This window comes from Leguminivora glycinivorella, chromosome 10, assembly GCF_023078275.1.
Source record: "Leguminivora glycinivorella isolate SPB_JAAS2020 chromosome 10, LegGlyc_1.1, whole genome shotgun sequence".
NCBI classification, from domain to species: domain Eukaryota; kingdom Metazoa; phylum Arthropoda; class Insecta; order Lepidoptera; family Tortricidae; genus Leguminivora; species Leguminivora glycinivorella.
Window position 1 is genome coordinate 15,086,561 of NC_062980.1, and position 13,852 is coordinate 15,100,412.

The 13,852-nt window shown below is 42.6% G+C and overlaps 1 protein-coding gene across 3 annotated transcripts in view; it reads right to left on the reverse strand.

Annotated features, from left to right (window-relative positions):
* The window catches only part of LOC125230249 (arf-GAP with coiled-coil, ANK repeat and PH domain-containing protein 2), a 37,603-nt gene that overhangs the window by 17,767 nt on the left and 5,984 nt on the right, over positions 1–13,852 (reverse strand). For all 3 annotated transcript variants that reach the window (XM_048135356.1, XM_048135355.1, XM_048135357.1), the window contains one exon: positions 12,433–12,576. In XM_048135356.1, the coding sequence (XP_047991313.1) occupies positions 12,433–12,576 (144 nt within the window). The remainder of the gene's footprint in view (positions 1–12,432; positions 12,577–13,852) is intronic.

Sequence of the window (13,852 nt, forward strand, 5' to 3'; positions counted from 1 at the left end):
GCCGTTATCGGACATAATCTAACTATACAATACAATACAATACAAATACTCTTTATTGCACACCTCAATACAGGAAACAATATAGTAAGTATACACAACAACAAGAGGTAAAACAAGAGGCGGTCTTATCGCTAAAGAGCGATCTCTTCCAGACAACCTAGACCTAACTATCCTCGTTGATAGATGTCAAAAAGAAACTAGTGACACATTGCAAAAAAGTATTTTTTTAGAAAAAAATTGAAAATTTTACTTAAAATAAAAATTTCGTAAAACTAGCACTTTAAATAAAAAAATTCAATTTACTTTTTATGTGAAAATACATCCAAAAAAAATACAAAAAAAAATTTTTGCGAAATTTGCTTGACGTCATGTAACATTTTATCTTCATTTCGCCCTCAGAAATGCGTAGTTAAAATCTTTCGGTTTCCTCATGTTACACCGTGTATAACGAGACAGTGATGATTGCAATAAGACTAATGTTGTATTGTTGTATACGAGTATAATATATTGTAAAACAACAATATACGAGTATTGCAAAGTAAAGTTGAGTTTAGATATGGTATCATTAGCGGAAGTGTGTATAGTGTAGGTCAGCCATACTCAAAGTGTGCTCCGCGGATCTCTAGGGCTCCGCAAAGCGTCTCTAGGGGCTCCGTGTGAGTTTTGCCTGATATGCAACTTCAACTCTCTTCCATTAAACCAAATATTCACCAATTCTTTAAAAAAAAAAAACAGTTTCATGTAATACCTCACATTGCAATGTAATGATTAGAGTTTACTATTATGATTACTTATTAAATAAAGATTGCTGTTCAGTTTTGCTCATCATTTTTTGGATATTTTTTCATGTTAACTGTGGCAACACTTTGTCACGGTTAAAATTTGAATATTAAAAAAAAACGGTTGCTCTGTCATGCAATTGACAGAGCCAGTACGCAATAGATTCGCGAACAGTCACCATCACCTTAGCCAGTCTCGCTATTTCTCACAGTAGATTATTTGAAAGCACCATCACCCGTAATTTAACTTAATTTCAATCAGTGTTGTGTATCGGAGAGCGCCAGGATCATCCGTGGAGAGAACGTCGAAGGTCTAAGTTGAAAGCTCGAAGGTAACGGTTTTACGCTTCCTCTAGCTTGCGACAAGGAGCTGAAATCACCGCCAGCGGGCTTCGCTTACACTCATTTCACACTATTCGTCTAACATCACATTTATCATTTTCACTCCATACCAACTTCCTTGCTGACTCGGCCCTAAATTCCACTCTATCGTTTTCCCCTTTTCGCCCCCATACAGTCCATTAATTGTCGAACATTTTGGTCCTTCGAGCCGGATCCTTTGATAAAGCGCCTATGATTTGTCGTTTTCGTTTTAAATATTCGCTTTCTCAAATTTGTATTGTCATTTTTCGCACTTTAAAATTTAGGGTAGACTTGTTAAAAATTTGTGGGTAAGCAAGAAAGTTGGTCGGGTAATGGTGCTTTAACAAAAATCATTCACTCACTTTTCATTTTACTGGCAACAATTTTGTCAAGTGTCACCTGTCAGCTGACACCTGTCACTTCTGTCAGTGTCAATCAACCGACTTTGTGTTGTGATTTATTCTGTGAAGATTAGTTTTGTTGTAATTTTATATTAATATCGCCGTTTTTAGTGTAATTTAACGCCGTAATAATGACGAATGGCGATAAGTCTGTCGGAACCGAGGTTGACACGGTGATGATTGCGCGTGACTATCAGGTAATGAGAATTGAATATTTGCAAATGTTGTCGGACTCCGAACTTGCGCTATGTGACGAAAGTGAGCTGTGTTCTATAGCGAAGAACTTCCATGAAGCGCAAATAAAGTTATTAAGTAGTGCTCCTCGGTCCGAACACAGGGAGATCTGCTCACATACCGCGATGTTCGATTCGAAAGTAAGGGCAGTACGGTCGAGGTTACAGAATAGGAAGCCTTGTGCTGGGACTTCGTCAGTCTCGGGCGTGCCGCAGCCGGTCTTGCCGAAGTTACCAAAACTGCAAATTAAAGCATTTGATGGGAAAATTGAAAATTGGGTAACATTTATGCAGTTGTTTAATTCTTTGGTGGACAAGCGGACTGACATTGCTCCGGTTGAAAAATTACATTATCTTTTGTCCAGTGTGCAAAACGAAGCTTATGACCTTATAAAGAATTATCCTGTCACTGATGACAACTATAAGGTAGCATATGAAGCGCTGTACAAGCAATATAATAAAACAAGATTAATTGCTACTACATACTATGAGAGGCTTGTACAGTGTGAGCCGGTGAAGGCATCTCGGGCTAGTGACCTGCAGCGGGTTTATAGGGTTTTTGCTGAAAATTTGTCGATTTTGAAGGGTTTCAACTTACCGGACAAAAATTTCCTTCTCGTACAACTACTGTGGTCGAAGCTTGATAGGAACACTAAAGAGCAATTCGAATTAGAACATAACTCTGATGACATTCCTGAGTTTAGTAAATTGCAGGATTTTATTGAAAAGCGACACCGTGCCTTAGACGCGGCAGGGGCATCGGGGTTTGTCGCTAGTGCTCCGCAGCCAAGTAGTAGCAAGCCATCTAATAAGCCAAAAGTAGCCTTGGTAGTCTCGGCTCCTAAGTGTGAGGTGTGTGGACAGGCCCACAGTCTTACATCCTGTCCAACCTTTTTGAGTTATGACCCCGCTTCTCGGTTTAAGTGTGCAAAAGAGAATAAGTTGTGTATTCTGTGTCTGTCGGGGTCACATCCTATGAGGTCGTGCAAGTCGAAGCAGCGGTGTGAGCAATGTCGGTTCTCTCACCATACGCTGTTGCATTTTAATAGTGGTAAGGTGCCTGTACCCCCGGCAACGGATGTGGATAATTTGAAGCGTCCATCGAGCTCAACAAATCCTCTGGTGATGGTAGCCAATAATGTTGCCGCTTCATCCCTATTTTCGACTGCGAGGGTATTGGTGGAGAATGCCAGAGGGAATTTAGTTGAGGTAAGGGCCTTGCTTGACTGTGCCAGTGGCTGTAATTTCATAAGTGAGGCATGTGCACAGAGACTTGGTCTCCGGGCAGAATATGGGAACCATGCCATCACTGGTATCGGTGAACTCGTGTCGAAGCCTGGTGGCACATTGTCATGTACCATCACACCGAGCGTTGGGAAGGCTGATACTAGCCTCTCGTTTCAGGCTTATTTGCTGCCTAAAATTTGTCCTGAGATGCCGCCTGAACTTGTCGACCTGTCATCATGGCAACATATTAGGGGCTTAGAATTAGCTGACCCCTACTGGCACATTCCAGGACCTGTTGATCTATTGTTGAATGTCAATATTTTCGCTTCTTCGTTGCGCCCAGGTTTAATCCATGGGGCCCCGGGCCAGGCGACTGCCGTCAACACCGTTTTCGGGTGGATTCTGATGGGAGACGCAGGCGACTGTACTACGGACATTTGTCGTTCTCGGTTCCGTAACAACAGTTGTCAGCTGGTAATGGGCAAGTTATCGCTTGACGACTCCATTAAGAGGTTCTGGGAGTTGGAAGATGTCAACTCTCCGAACACCGTCATTTTATCGAAGGAAGATCAGCTGTGCGAGGAATACTTTCTCGCTAATTTTCGTCGCACAGAAGAAGGTAGATTTGTCGTTCCTTTACCTTTTGCTGATACTTCTAATAAACCTATCTTCTCGGGCTCTCGAGCCATCGCTCTTGAGAGATTCTTGTCGTTGGAGCGGAAGTTATTAAGTAACACCGACTTCTACCAGAACTATGTAGCCTTCATGAAGGACTACAAAAGCTGTCGCCACCTTGAGGAATGTGATCCTCCAAAGGTGGATTTGGGGGGGTTCTTTTACATACCCCACCATGGAGTGTTGAGGCCCTCGTCGACCAGCACTCCTCTTCGGGTAGTCTTCGACGCTAGTGCCAAGGACAGCCGGGGTGTCTCACTAAATGACGCGCTACTGCCAGGGCAGAAGCTGCAAAACAACATCTTCCACTTGCTCCTTCGTTTTCGGTGGCATAGTGTTGTGTTCACAGCAGATGTCAAGCAAATGTATAGGCAGATCTTAGTGTCCCCGGAAGACGCTGAATATCAGCGCATCCTGTGGCGTCCGTCTGTCAATGAGCCTATCCGGGACTATCGGCTGTTGACCGTTACTTACGGCGTGTCCTCAGCTCCCTACCAAGCTCTTCGGACAATAGCTCAACTGGCGAAAGAATCAGGAGAAGAATACCCTTCTGGCTCAGCAGTGCTAGACCGAGACATCTATGTCGACGACGTGGTGTCTGGAGCTCAGTCTGTCGAAGAAGCACGGAAGCTTCGATCGGAGCTGTCTACCATCTTAGCTTCTGGTGGCTTCCATCTACGGAAATGGACGTCCAACCACCAGGAGTTCTTCGAGGGTGTCCCCTCCTCAGACCTATATTCCGAGGACCATTGGGGACATCTCACTAAAAATTCTCGGCCTCTCGTGGTTACTCCAGACGGATGACTTTACCTTCAAAGTGTCTGTCGAGGATCGACGGTGCACTAAACGCACTATCCTCTCAGAGATCGCTCGAATCTTCGACCCTCTGGGCCTCCTCTCACCTGTGACGTTCTTCGCGAAGTACCTCATGCAGTTGCTCTGGGTCTCAGGTGTTTCATGGGATGATGATGCGCCAGAGAACCTTGCATCCGAATGGCAAGAATTCAAAGCGCAGCTTCCTTCGTTGAAATCGGTGTCTGTCCCGCGCCGTATGGTCAAGGATTTCGTCTCGCTCGAAGTCCACGGTTTCTGCGACGCCTCAGAGCGAGGGTATTGCGCGGTGGTCTATTTACGGACGTCAGGTGAGGATGGAACGCGATATGTTCATCTGGTCTGCAGCAAATCAAGAGTGGCACCCCTTCGTAAGCTGTCGATACCCCGTCTAGAGTTGCTGGCTGCGGTTCTACTTGCTGACTTGATAGCATCTGTTGCAGAGGCTCTGACGCCCCTCCACAAGATTTGTGAAATTTGTGCGTGGTCTGATTCCAGCGTTGCTTTGACGTGGATAAAGTCTTGCCCGTCCAGATGGCAAACTTTCGTGGCTAACCGCGTGAGTCACATTCAGGATATCATCCCTCCAGACTGTTGGCGGCACGTGAGGACTGGTGACAATCCTGCAGATTGTGGATCGCGAGGACTCTTGCCAGATGACCTGGTTCACCACAATAACTGGTGGCAGGGCCCATCTTGGCTAGGTTTGGATAAGGTTGACTGGCCTAAGTCCACGGTGGCAGTGGATCTGGACGTTCTACACGAAGAGCGCAAGGTCACTGTGCTCACTGTCTCAGTGAAAGAATCATGGACAGACAACCTGATGAATAAATTCTCGTCGCTAAGGACACTGCAACGTGTCCTTGCATACTGTCGCAGGTTCGCATATAACGCGAGGAATCAGAAGATGCCCAACAACTTGTTGAGCGGTCCCCTGACACCGCTAGAACTTAAACAGGCCCTCATGTTCCTCGTGTGCCATGTGCAAAAGCACCACTTTGCTTCGGAGATCGAGAAGGTGACAAGTAGTCTTCCGAACTCTCTCCCGAAGGCATTTAAAAAACTGTGCCCATTCCTAGATGACGCGGGTCTCTTGAGGGTGGGCGGACGCTTGTCGCGAGCCTCTCTCGAATTCGATGTTAAACATCCCCTTTTGCTACCTCGCGACAACCGTCTGACCTATCTCTTGATTGACGAATACCACAGGCGTTTCATGCATCCGGGCATCCAAACGCTCCATAATTTGCTGGCGCAGCATTTCTGGATCATGAGTCCTAAGCGGGCTATCTACGCCGTGGTCTCAAAGTGCATGAAATGCTTCCGGGTTCGCCCGCTGGGCGCTCCTGCGCCATTCATGGGAGACCTACCAGCTTATCGCATCACTCAACTGAAGGCTTTTTCGAGCTCAGCGGTCGACTTTGGTGGACCTTTCGATATCGCCCTTGGTCGTGGTCGCGGGAACAAGACGTACAAGGGCTACATCTGCGTCTTCGTTTGCACCGCGACAAAGGCGATACATACTGAGCTGGCTACGGAGTTGTCCTCAGACGCCTTTCTGGCTGCGCTCCGGCGTTTCGTCGCCCGTCGAGGTCGGTGCAGTCGGTTAGTCTCTGACCAAGGCAAAAACTTCGTCGGTGCGAGCAACATCCTCCAACGTCTCGTGGAGGATGCTGCCGCACGCGAAGCAATTCATTTCGAATTTAACCCGCCAGGGAGCCCACATTTCTCGGGACTCGCTGAAGCCGGGATCAAGGCGGTAAAGACACACCTCTCGCGCGTCATAGGGAACCAAAGGCTGACGTACGAGGAGTTTTCGACGGTCTTAACTCAGGTCGAGGCTTTGCTGAACTCAAGGCCACTCACTCCTCTCAGCTCCGACCCTAATGACTTTTCAGCCTTGACTCCGGGTCATTTCTTGACCACAGAACCCCTGTCGGTCGTGCCTGAGGAGGATCTGGCAGACGTCCGGGTTGGCCCTCTCCAACGCTGGAAGCTGCTGCAGAAAATGCACCAAGACTTCTGGAGCAAATGGTCTAAGGAGTACATGCATACTCTCCAACAGAGGATGAAGTGGCACGACAAAGAGTCTAACATCCAGGTCGGAGCACTCGTGCTCGTCATAAACGAGCAGACGAGCCCAATGAAATGGCCCCTGGGTCGCATCGTCGAGACACACCCCGGATCCGATGGAATCTGTCGTGTGGTTTCCGTGCGCACTGCCACAGGGTTGTACAAACGGCCTGTGGTCAAGCTGTGCCCATTGCCGGTGTAGCTGCTGCTCTAAAGCTGTTCAATTGTGTCGTCTATTTTCTCGTTTAATTTTAATGTTTTCGTATCCGTATCGTTTTCGCCATTCTTTTTTTATTTTATTTTTTTCTCACACTACGTCAAAATACTAGTGTATTTTGGTGGGCGGAATGTTCAGTTTTGCTCATCATTTTTTGGATATTTTTTCATGTTAACTGTGGCAACACTTTGTCACGGTTAAAATTTGAATATTAAAAAAAAACGGTTGCTCTGTCATGCAATTGACAGAGCCAGTACGCAATAGATTCGCGAACAGTCACCATCACCTTAGCCAGTCTCGCTATTTCTCGCAGTAGATTATTTGAAAGCACCATCACCCGTAATTTAACTTAATTTCAATCAGTGTTGTGTATCGGAGAGCGCCAGGATCATCCGTGGAGAGAACGTCGAAGGTCTAAGTTGAAAGCTCGAAGGTAACGGTTTTACGCTTCCTCTAGCTTGCGACAAGGAGCTGAAATCACCGCCAGCGGGCCTACAGCGCGACCAACGACTCAGTCCTCACATTCCCGGACTGTAAGGTAAACTTCGCTTACACTCATTTCACACTATTCGTCTAACATCACATTTATCATTTTCACTCCATACCAACTTCCTTGCTGACTCGGCCCTAAATTCCACTCTATCGTTTTCCCCTTTTCGCCCCCATACAGTCCATTAATTGTCGAACAATTGCATTAAACTATTTTTTTATTAAAGGGTTCTGTCAGATATTTTGCTTTCTAAAAGGGTTCCATGGGAAAATAAGTTTGAGAACCACTGGTGTAGGTAAACAATTACGGGTAATCTCTTACGTATTGACATAGATACTAAAATTATCGCATCGAATCGATAACAATCTCTAAGGCCAGGTTTACATAAACTTTCTATGTTTATAGTAAAATAATGACAGTTAAATAACAACATAAAAATTGAATTTAACGTGGTAGAACTTATTTATTAACAAGGAAAATAACAATACTCAGACAGGATAGGTATAATAGAGAATACCTACATGTATGTTTTCCTGTAGACAAAATTATAAACTTCCTTCGAATACAATTTCGGATAATTAAATAATTTTTTTTAAATATAAGTACAACGAAAATTTTGTATTTTGAATATTTTAAAACCTTTCGATGGGTCAACTGTCAAAGGTTTGTATAGATGCATCATAGTTTTCCTCTGTCTCAATTTGAGTCGAGATCGGGCTCAAACAGGGGCAAAAAATTACGCACATAATTTGACAAGGCAAGCTATGATAGCGCCATCTATTAAATACATCGATCAGACATCATATGGTAAATTATCCGCTTTAAGCTAGTTGCACGACTTGTTATGCCCTCATTTTGTAGACTTTTCTACTTTAAAGTTTATGGAGTGGAATGAATACCATCATTCCAACATAAGATTTCGTGAATTTGCGACAAAATGACTAGTTTACAACTTTACAATCAGCGTCATTACTCTTTCATACCATTTCATGACTCAATTTCTTTATACAGTATCGTACAATCGGGGAGATACAGACGACAACTTTGACGCGTTAAATTATTCTTTCTATCAGTATTAAAACGTTAAAATTACTGTTAATATTCCGGTACACCGTGCGGGGGAAATAACGTACGGGTAGCATAATAGTTGAAGACACATGATTATTCATATGTTATTGTGGCCGACACGCGCAGTTGGGTAGGATGTTCCCACGAACGAGGTTTTTTAGTAGGTATGTTAATTAAGTACCTATTTTAAGGTTTTTAACACTTTCTTCATTGCACGCAGCTTGTATAAAATATTTTGCAAGCTTTAAGGTTTCTGGATACAATCAAAATCTGTAATTCGTACAGAGATACGAGTACAGTATATAATCATAATCCTCCTTGCGTTATCCTGGCATTTTTGAGACGGTTCATGGGAGCCTGGGGTCCGCTTTGCCAACTAATCCCAAGATTTGGCGTAGGCACTAGTTTTTACGAAAGCGACTGCCATCTGACCTTAGAACCTGATGGGTAACTAGGCCTTATTGGGATTAGCCCGGTTTCCTTACGATGTTTTCCTTCACCGAAAAGCGACTGGCAAATAACAAATGACATTTCGCACATAAGTTCCGAAAAACTCATTGGTACGAACCCGCGACCTCCGGATTGAAAGTCGCACGCTCTTACCGCTAGGCCACCGGCGCTTATTAATATATATACGAGTACAGTATATCAATGGGTTGAAATGAAAATAATAGGAAATACAGTCAGCAACAAAGATGTGAATATGTACATCAAAAGTGCAAAAATATGTATACCAGTGGCCCATTTCTCAGCTACAAGTTACAATTTACGACTGGTAGTCAATGTCTAATATGACAAGTTGAAAAAAGACCCGCTTATAACTTGTAACTTTCAGGTTTGAAAAATGGGCCCGATGGGTAATGTTAATATCTGACATTTTAAGACATATCAAGCTAACAATATGGGCCCAATTGTCAATACTGAGGTTCAAAAGTTTTAAGCTTGTGTCCAAAGATGGCAGTCTATGCACTGTGATTACACATTTTACTTTGACAGTAACTCTCTTTAGTGTACAGGCATACACATTTATACACATTTACACATTTCTGGCTGGTAGCCTAGCGGTAAGTGCGTGCGACTTTCGTTCCGGAGGTCGCGGGTTCGAACCCTGATTTGATATTTGCCAGTCGCTTTTCAGTGAAGGAAAACATCGTGAGGAAACCGGACTAATTCCAATAAGGTCTAGTTACCCTTCGGGTTGGAAGGTCAGATGGCAGTCGCTTTCGTAAAAACTAGTGCCTACGCCAAATCTTGGGATTAGTTGTCAAAGCGGACCCCAGGCTCCCATGAGCCGTGGCAAATGCCGGGATAACGCAAGGAGGATGATACACATTTCTGGCTTCGACTTGATTGTATGTATTAATAGTACACCTCTCCAGATTTTTTTTTATAGCGAGTATGAAGAACGAATTATAAATAAATACTCGTATGTTACGCGCTAGGTTGTTAGCTTGTATACGCGCAGGACAAGTTCAATGCATATGAATATTTATCACGTATCCGGAATCAATTCAATTACCGCACCTAAGTACGATTAACACGAACTGCGATCGTCACTAATGTAATTATGTTCTTGTTTATAAATAAAAAGTAAATCGATAATATAAAGAGTCGGTTTACTTTTGTTGGGCCTTCTACAAAGTACATTTTTTTTAGATGGTTAAGGCAACATCTTTATAAGTTATCGCGCCGCTTGTGAATATAGTTATATTAGTTGGTCGACGACCGGTCTGGCGCAGTCGGTAGTGACCCTGTTTTTGAATCCCGGTAAGGGTGTAATGAGCACAGATATTTTTTCCTGAGTCATGGATGTTTTCTATGTATATAAGTATTTATAATTATATATACATGACAGTGATCTGGCTTTTCAGTCAATATGTGTAAGAATGTCCTATAATATTTATTTATTTATTAGTTATAAGACTTATAAGCCAATTTTTGAATGGTGTAATAGCATGTCTGCATTATCTGGTTTTTCGGGTGTCTTACCATCATTATTTACCATCATAAGTCACTTATCATCATCTGTTTGCTCGTTTGTCTTCTATCACATAAAAAAGTCAAAATATATTTTAGCAAACTAAAACATTTTTGACGATTACATTCCGCAACCGCAGCCGAGCTACCTTAAGTGGATCCAGGCTTTTCGTTGTACTGTAGGTACTATCCGGAACGCACCGATATGGTGGTCTTATTCTTGCAATTAGGGCCCCTGAAGAAATTAAATTGGTGACCCTTGCTCTACATATAGTATCAATAAGAAATGAAATTAATACACCTGCACCTGACCTGGGTATACGTCAAGTTAAACACAAGAATGTGCATAGACAGACCTTGAGATAGCAATCGACGGATACTTATTGTTACTTAATTGCTGTTACCGGTCCTCGTTGCGATTCTATTATGTTTACAACGGCAAAAACAGTCGTAAACAAAATCTTGTTCGATACGTTATTCATTTATTTAAAACTAGCTTTTGCCCGCGGCTTCGCTCGCGTTAGAAAGAGACAAAAAGTAGCCTATGTCACTCTCCATCCCTTCAACTATCTCCACTTAAAAAATCACGTCAATTCGTCGCTCCGTTTTGCAGTGAAAGACGGACAAAGAAACAGACACACACATTTTCCCATTTATAATATTAGTATGGATTTTCATGTGTTTTGTAGTTTCTGTCTGGCTTAGGTACATTGTAAATATGTATAAACTTGACATTAAAAATACACGCGTCAAAAAATAAAATTTTGAAAAAAATCCCCGTCATAGTCCACCTAGGACCAATTTTCATGGAACATGGTTAAGAACACGCCCGACTAATTCAGCTTTCAAAAAAAAACTAAATCTAAATCGGTTCATCCGTTCGGGAGCTATGACGCCACAGACATACACACACGCAGACAGACAAACACGTCAAACATAACACCCCGTCGTTTTTGCGTCGGGAGTTAAAAACAAGGGGCCCAAGGAACCCCCTATAATTAATTAATACATGGTCCCTAAATTCCCTAATGCGAAAATTGCGATTAGTGTTACCGTCAATCTTTGTTGGACAAGACGTAAAGACTGACAAGAAATTTATGACCACGCATAATGTTGCGGAATTTCATTAGAACTATTTTCAACCCCCGACGCAAAAACGACGGGGTGTTATAAGTTTGACGTGTCTGTCTGTGTCATCGTAGCTCCCAAACGGATGAACCGATTTAGATTTAGTTTTTTTTTGTCTGAAAGCTGAGTTAATCGGGAGTTTTCTTTGCCACGTTTCATGAAAATCGGTCTACTATGTCGCGGTCGGCGGTTTTTTCAATATTTTTTTTTTCTGTCTTTATCACGGTCAACTTATCTTTATACTATATACTGTACTGTCACCGCATGCATCAGAATAAGAGCGCCCCGCCCTCTTGACAATCCATACTAATATTATAAATGCGAAAGTGTGTGTCTGTGTGTTTGTCCGCCTTTCACGGCAAAACGGAGCGACGAATCGGCGTGATTTTTTAAGTGGAGATAGTTGAAGGGATGGAGAGTGACATAGGCTACTTTTGTCTCTTTCTAACCCCCCACTTCCCCAAAATGGGGGGTGGAAGTTTGTATAGAGCATTCCGCAATTTTCGAATTTATCGCGAGCGAAGCTTCGGGCAAAATCTTGTAGGTAATAAACAGTGATCGGAACTATGGGAGTAAAACTTTAACAAAACTTGCTAAGTGGACATTTTAGAGTTACAACCATGAAAATATTAATATCCTTGTAGTAACGTATTGGAAATATTGGATTCAGATATAGAATCAAATTTAACACTGATCTGAAAATAATTATCTTGGTTTTATTTTAAACTAGCTTTTGCCCGCGGCTTCGCTCGCGTTAGAAAGAGACAAAAAGTAGCCTATATCACTCTCCATCCCTTCAACTATCTCCACCTAAAAAATCACGTCGATTCGTCGCTAAGTTTTGCCGTGAAAGGCGGACAAACAAACAGACACACACACTTTCCCATTTATAATATTAGTATGGATTTATGTCAACTCTCTAAGGTTTTGTCAAAGTTCCGATCACTGGTAATGAAGTTCAAATTCAACTCACAGTGGCCAAAATCTCATGGCGCTTCCTCGCCTGCAGCATCGTAATTTTCTGGACATGATCGAGCGCCGTGTGACGGAAACAGGAGCGCGTTGCCAGCAAGAGATTCACCGCCTCCTCCACATCGGTAGGTTTGTGCCTTGAGACCTGGGTGATAAGAGTTCAAATTTGAATAAATAATATAGGATATTACAACTATAGGGAATAAATCAAATTATTGAATTTTCTTTGATTTGTTCTTTTTTCAAGTAGTCACTATATACAGTGTGGAAAAATTGAATGCCACATGGATGGCAACTACCTTAAATATTGTAAATAGCACATTTTGTGTAAGGGAGACTTTCCTTTGCTTTTAAACACAATAAATTCTGCATTTAAGGATTTATGAAAAATCGCTTGCCTCAGTCTGGATTCGAACCGGTCAAATGTGACAAAAAATAACGTGCCGTATTTTATGATGCAGATTGAAAGGGTTACTGATAAGGTTCATTTTTCTCTAAATAACAAATACAATCAGAACAACGGAAGGCCATGAAAATTTGGCACATTATTTGGCACGTAATTTTTTGTCACATTTGACCGGTTCGAGTCCCGACTGAGGCAAGCGATTTTTCATAAATCCTTAAATGCGGAATTTATTGTTTTTAAAAACAAAGGAAAGTCTCCGTTACACAAAATGTGCTATTTACAATATTTAAGGTAGTTGCCATCCATGTGGCATTCGATTTTTCCACCCTGTATAAATTATAAATTGAAATAGATATCATACACGAAAGAAAAAACGACAAGGCCCACTGGTGGCCGAGCCGGGAATCGAACCCGGGTCTTCAGCTTCGGCTAACGTCTTCACCACTAAACCGCCTGCCGTGGTACGCGACGAAATTTCTCTAGTGTATGTTATCTCTGATAAGGCTAGGCACCTTTTGACCAACTCTAAGGGCGAGCAATTAGTGCTTGCACCTCCTATACGAATCCTTTGCAGGATTACGATAAGCTGAAAACCCGGGTTCGATTCCCGGCTCGGCCACCAGTGGGCCTTGTCGTTTTTTCTTTCGTGTATGATATCTATTTCAATTTATAATATAGGATATTTTTAGATAATTTGAGTTAGTATATGGCCTGAGTGCACGGTCATGGCATCATACTTTGACGAAGCCCCCGTGGTAAGCATGGAGACAGACAAATACTTAAGACGATACGGTAGGGGTCAATTCTCCATACAAACGCTCTCGACTATTTCCTCCCTGGTTTTTGAAGATAGAGCAATGATTTTTTCAACACAGATTGTTATTATTTTTATGTGTCGGACCGTTTTGATTTTTTTGATATTCTGCTTTTTAAAGACTCTAGAGCCAATCAAAAATTTCCAAAAACGGCATTTTTCATTGTGGCGCAAAAAAAGGTGTGATACTCAAGATTGGTA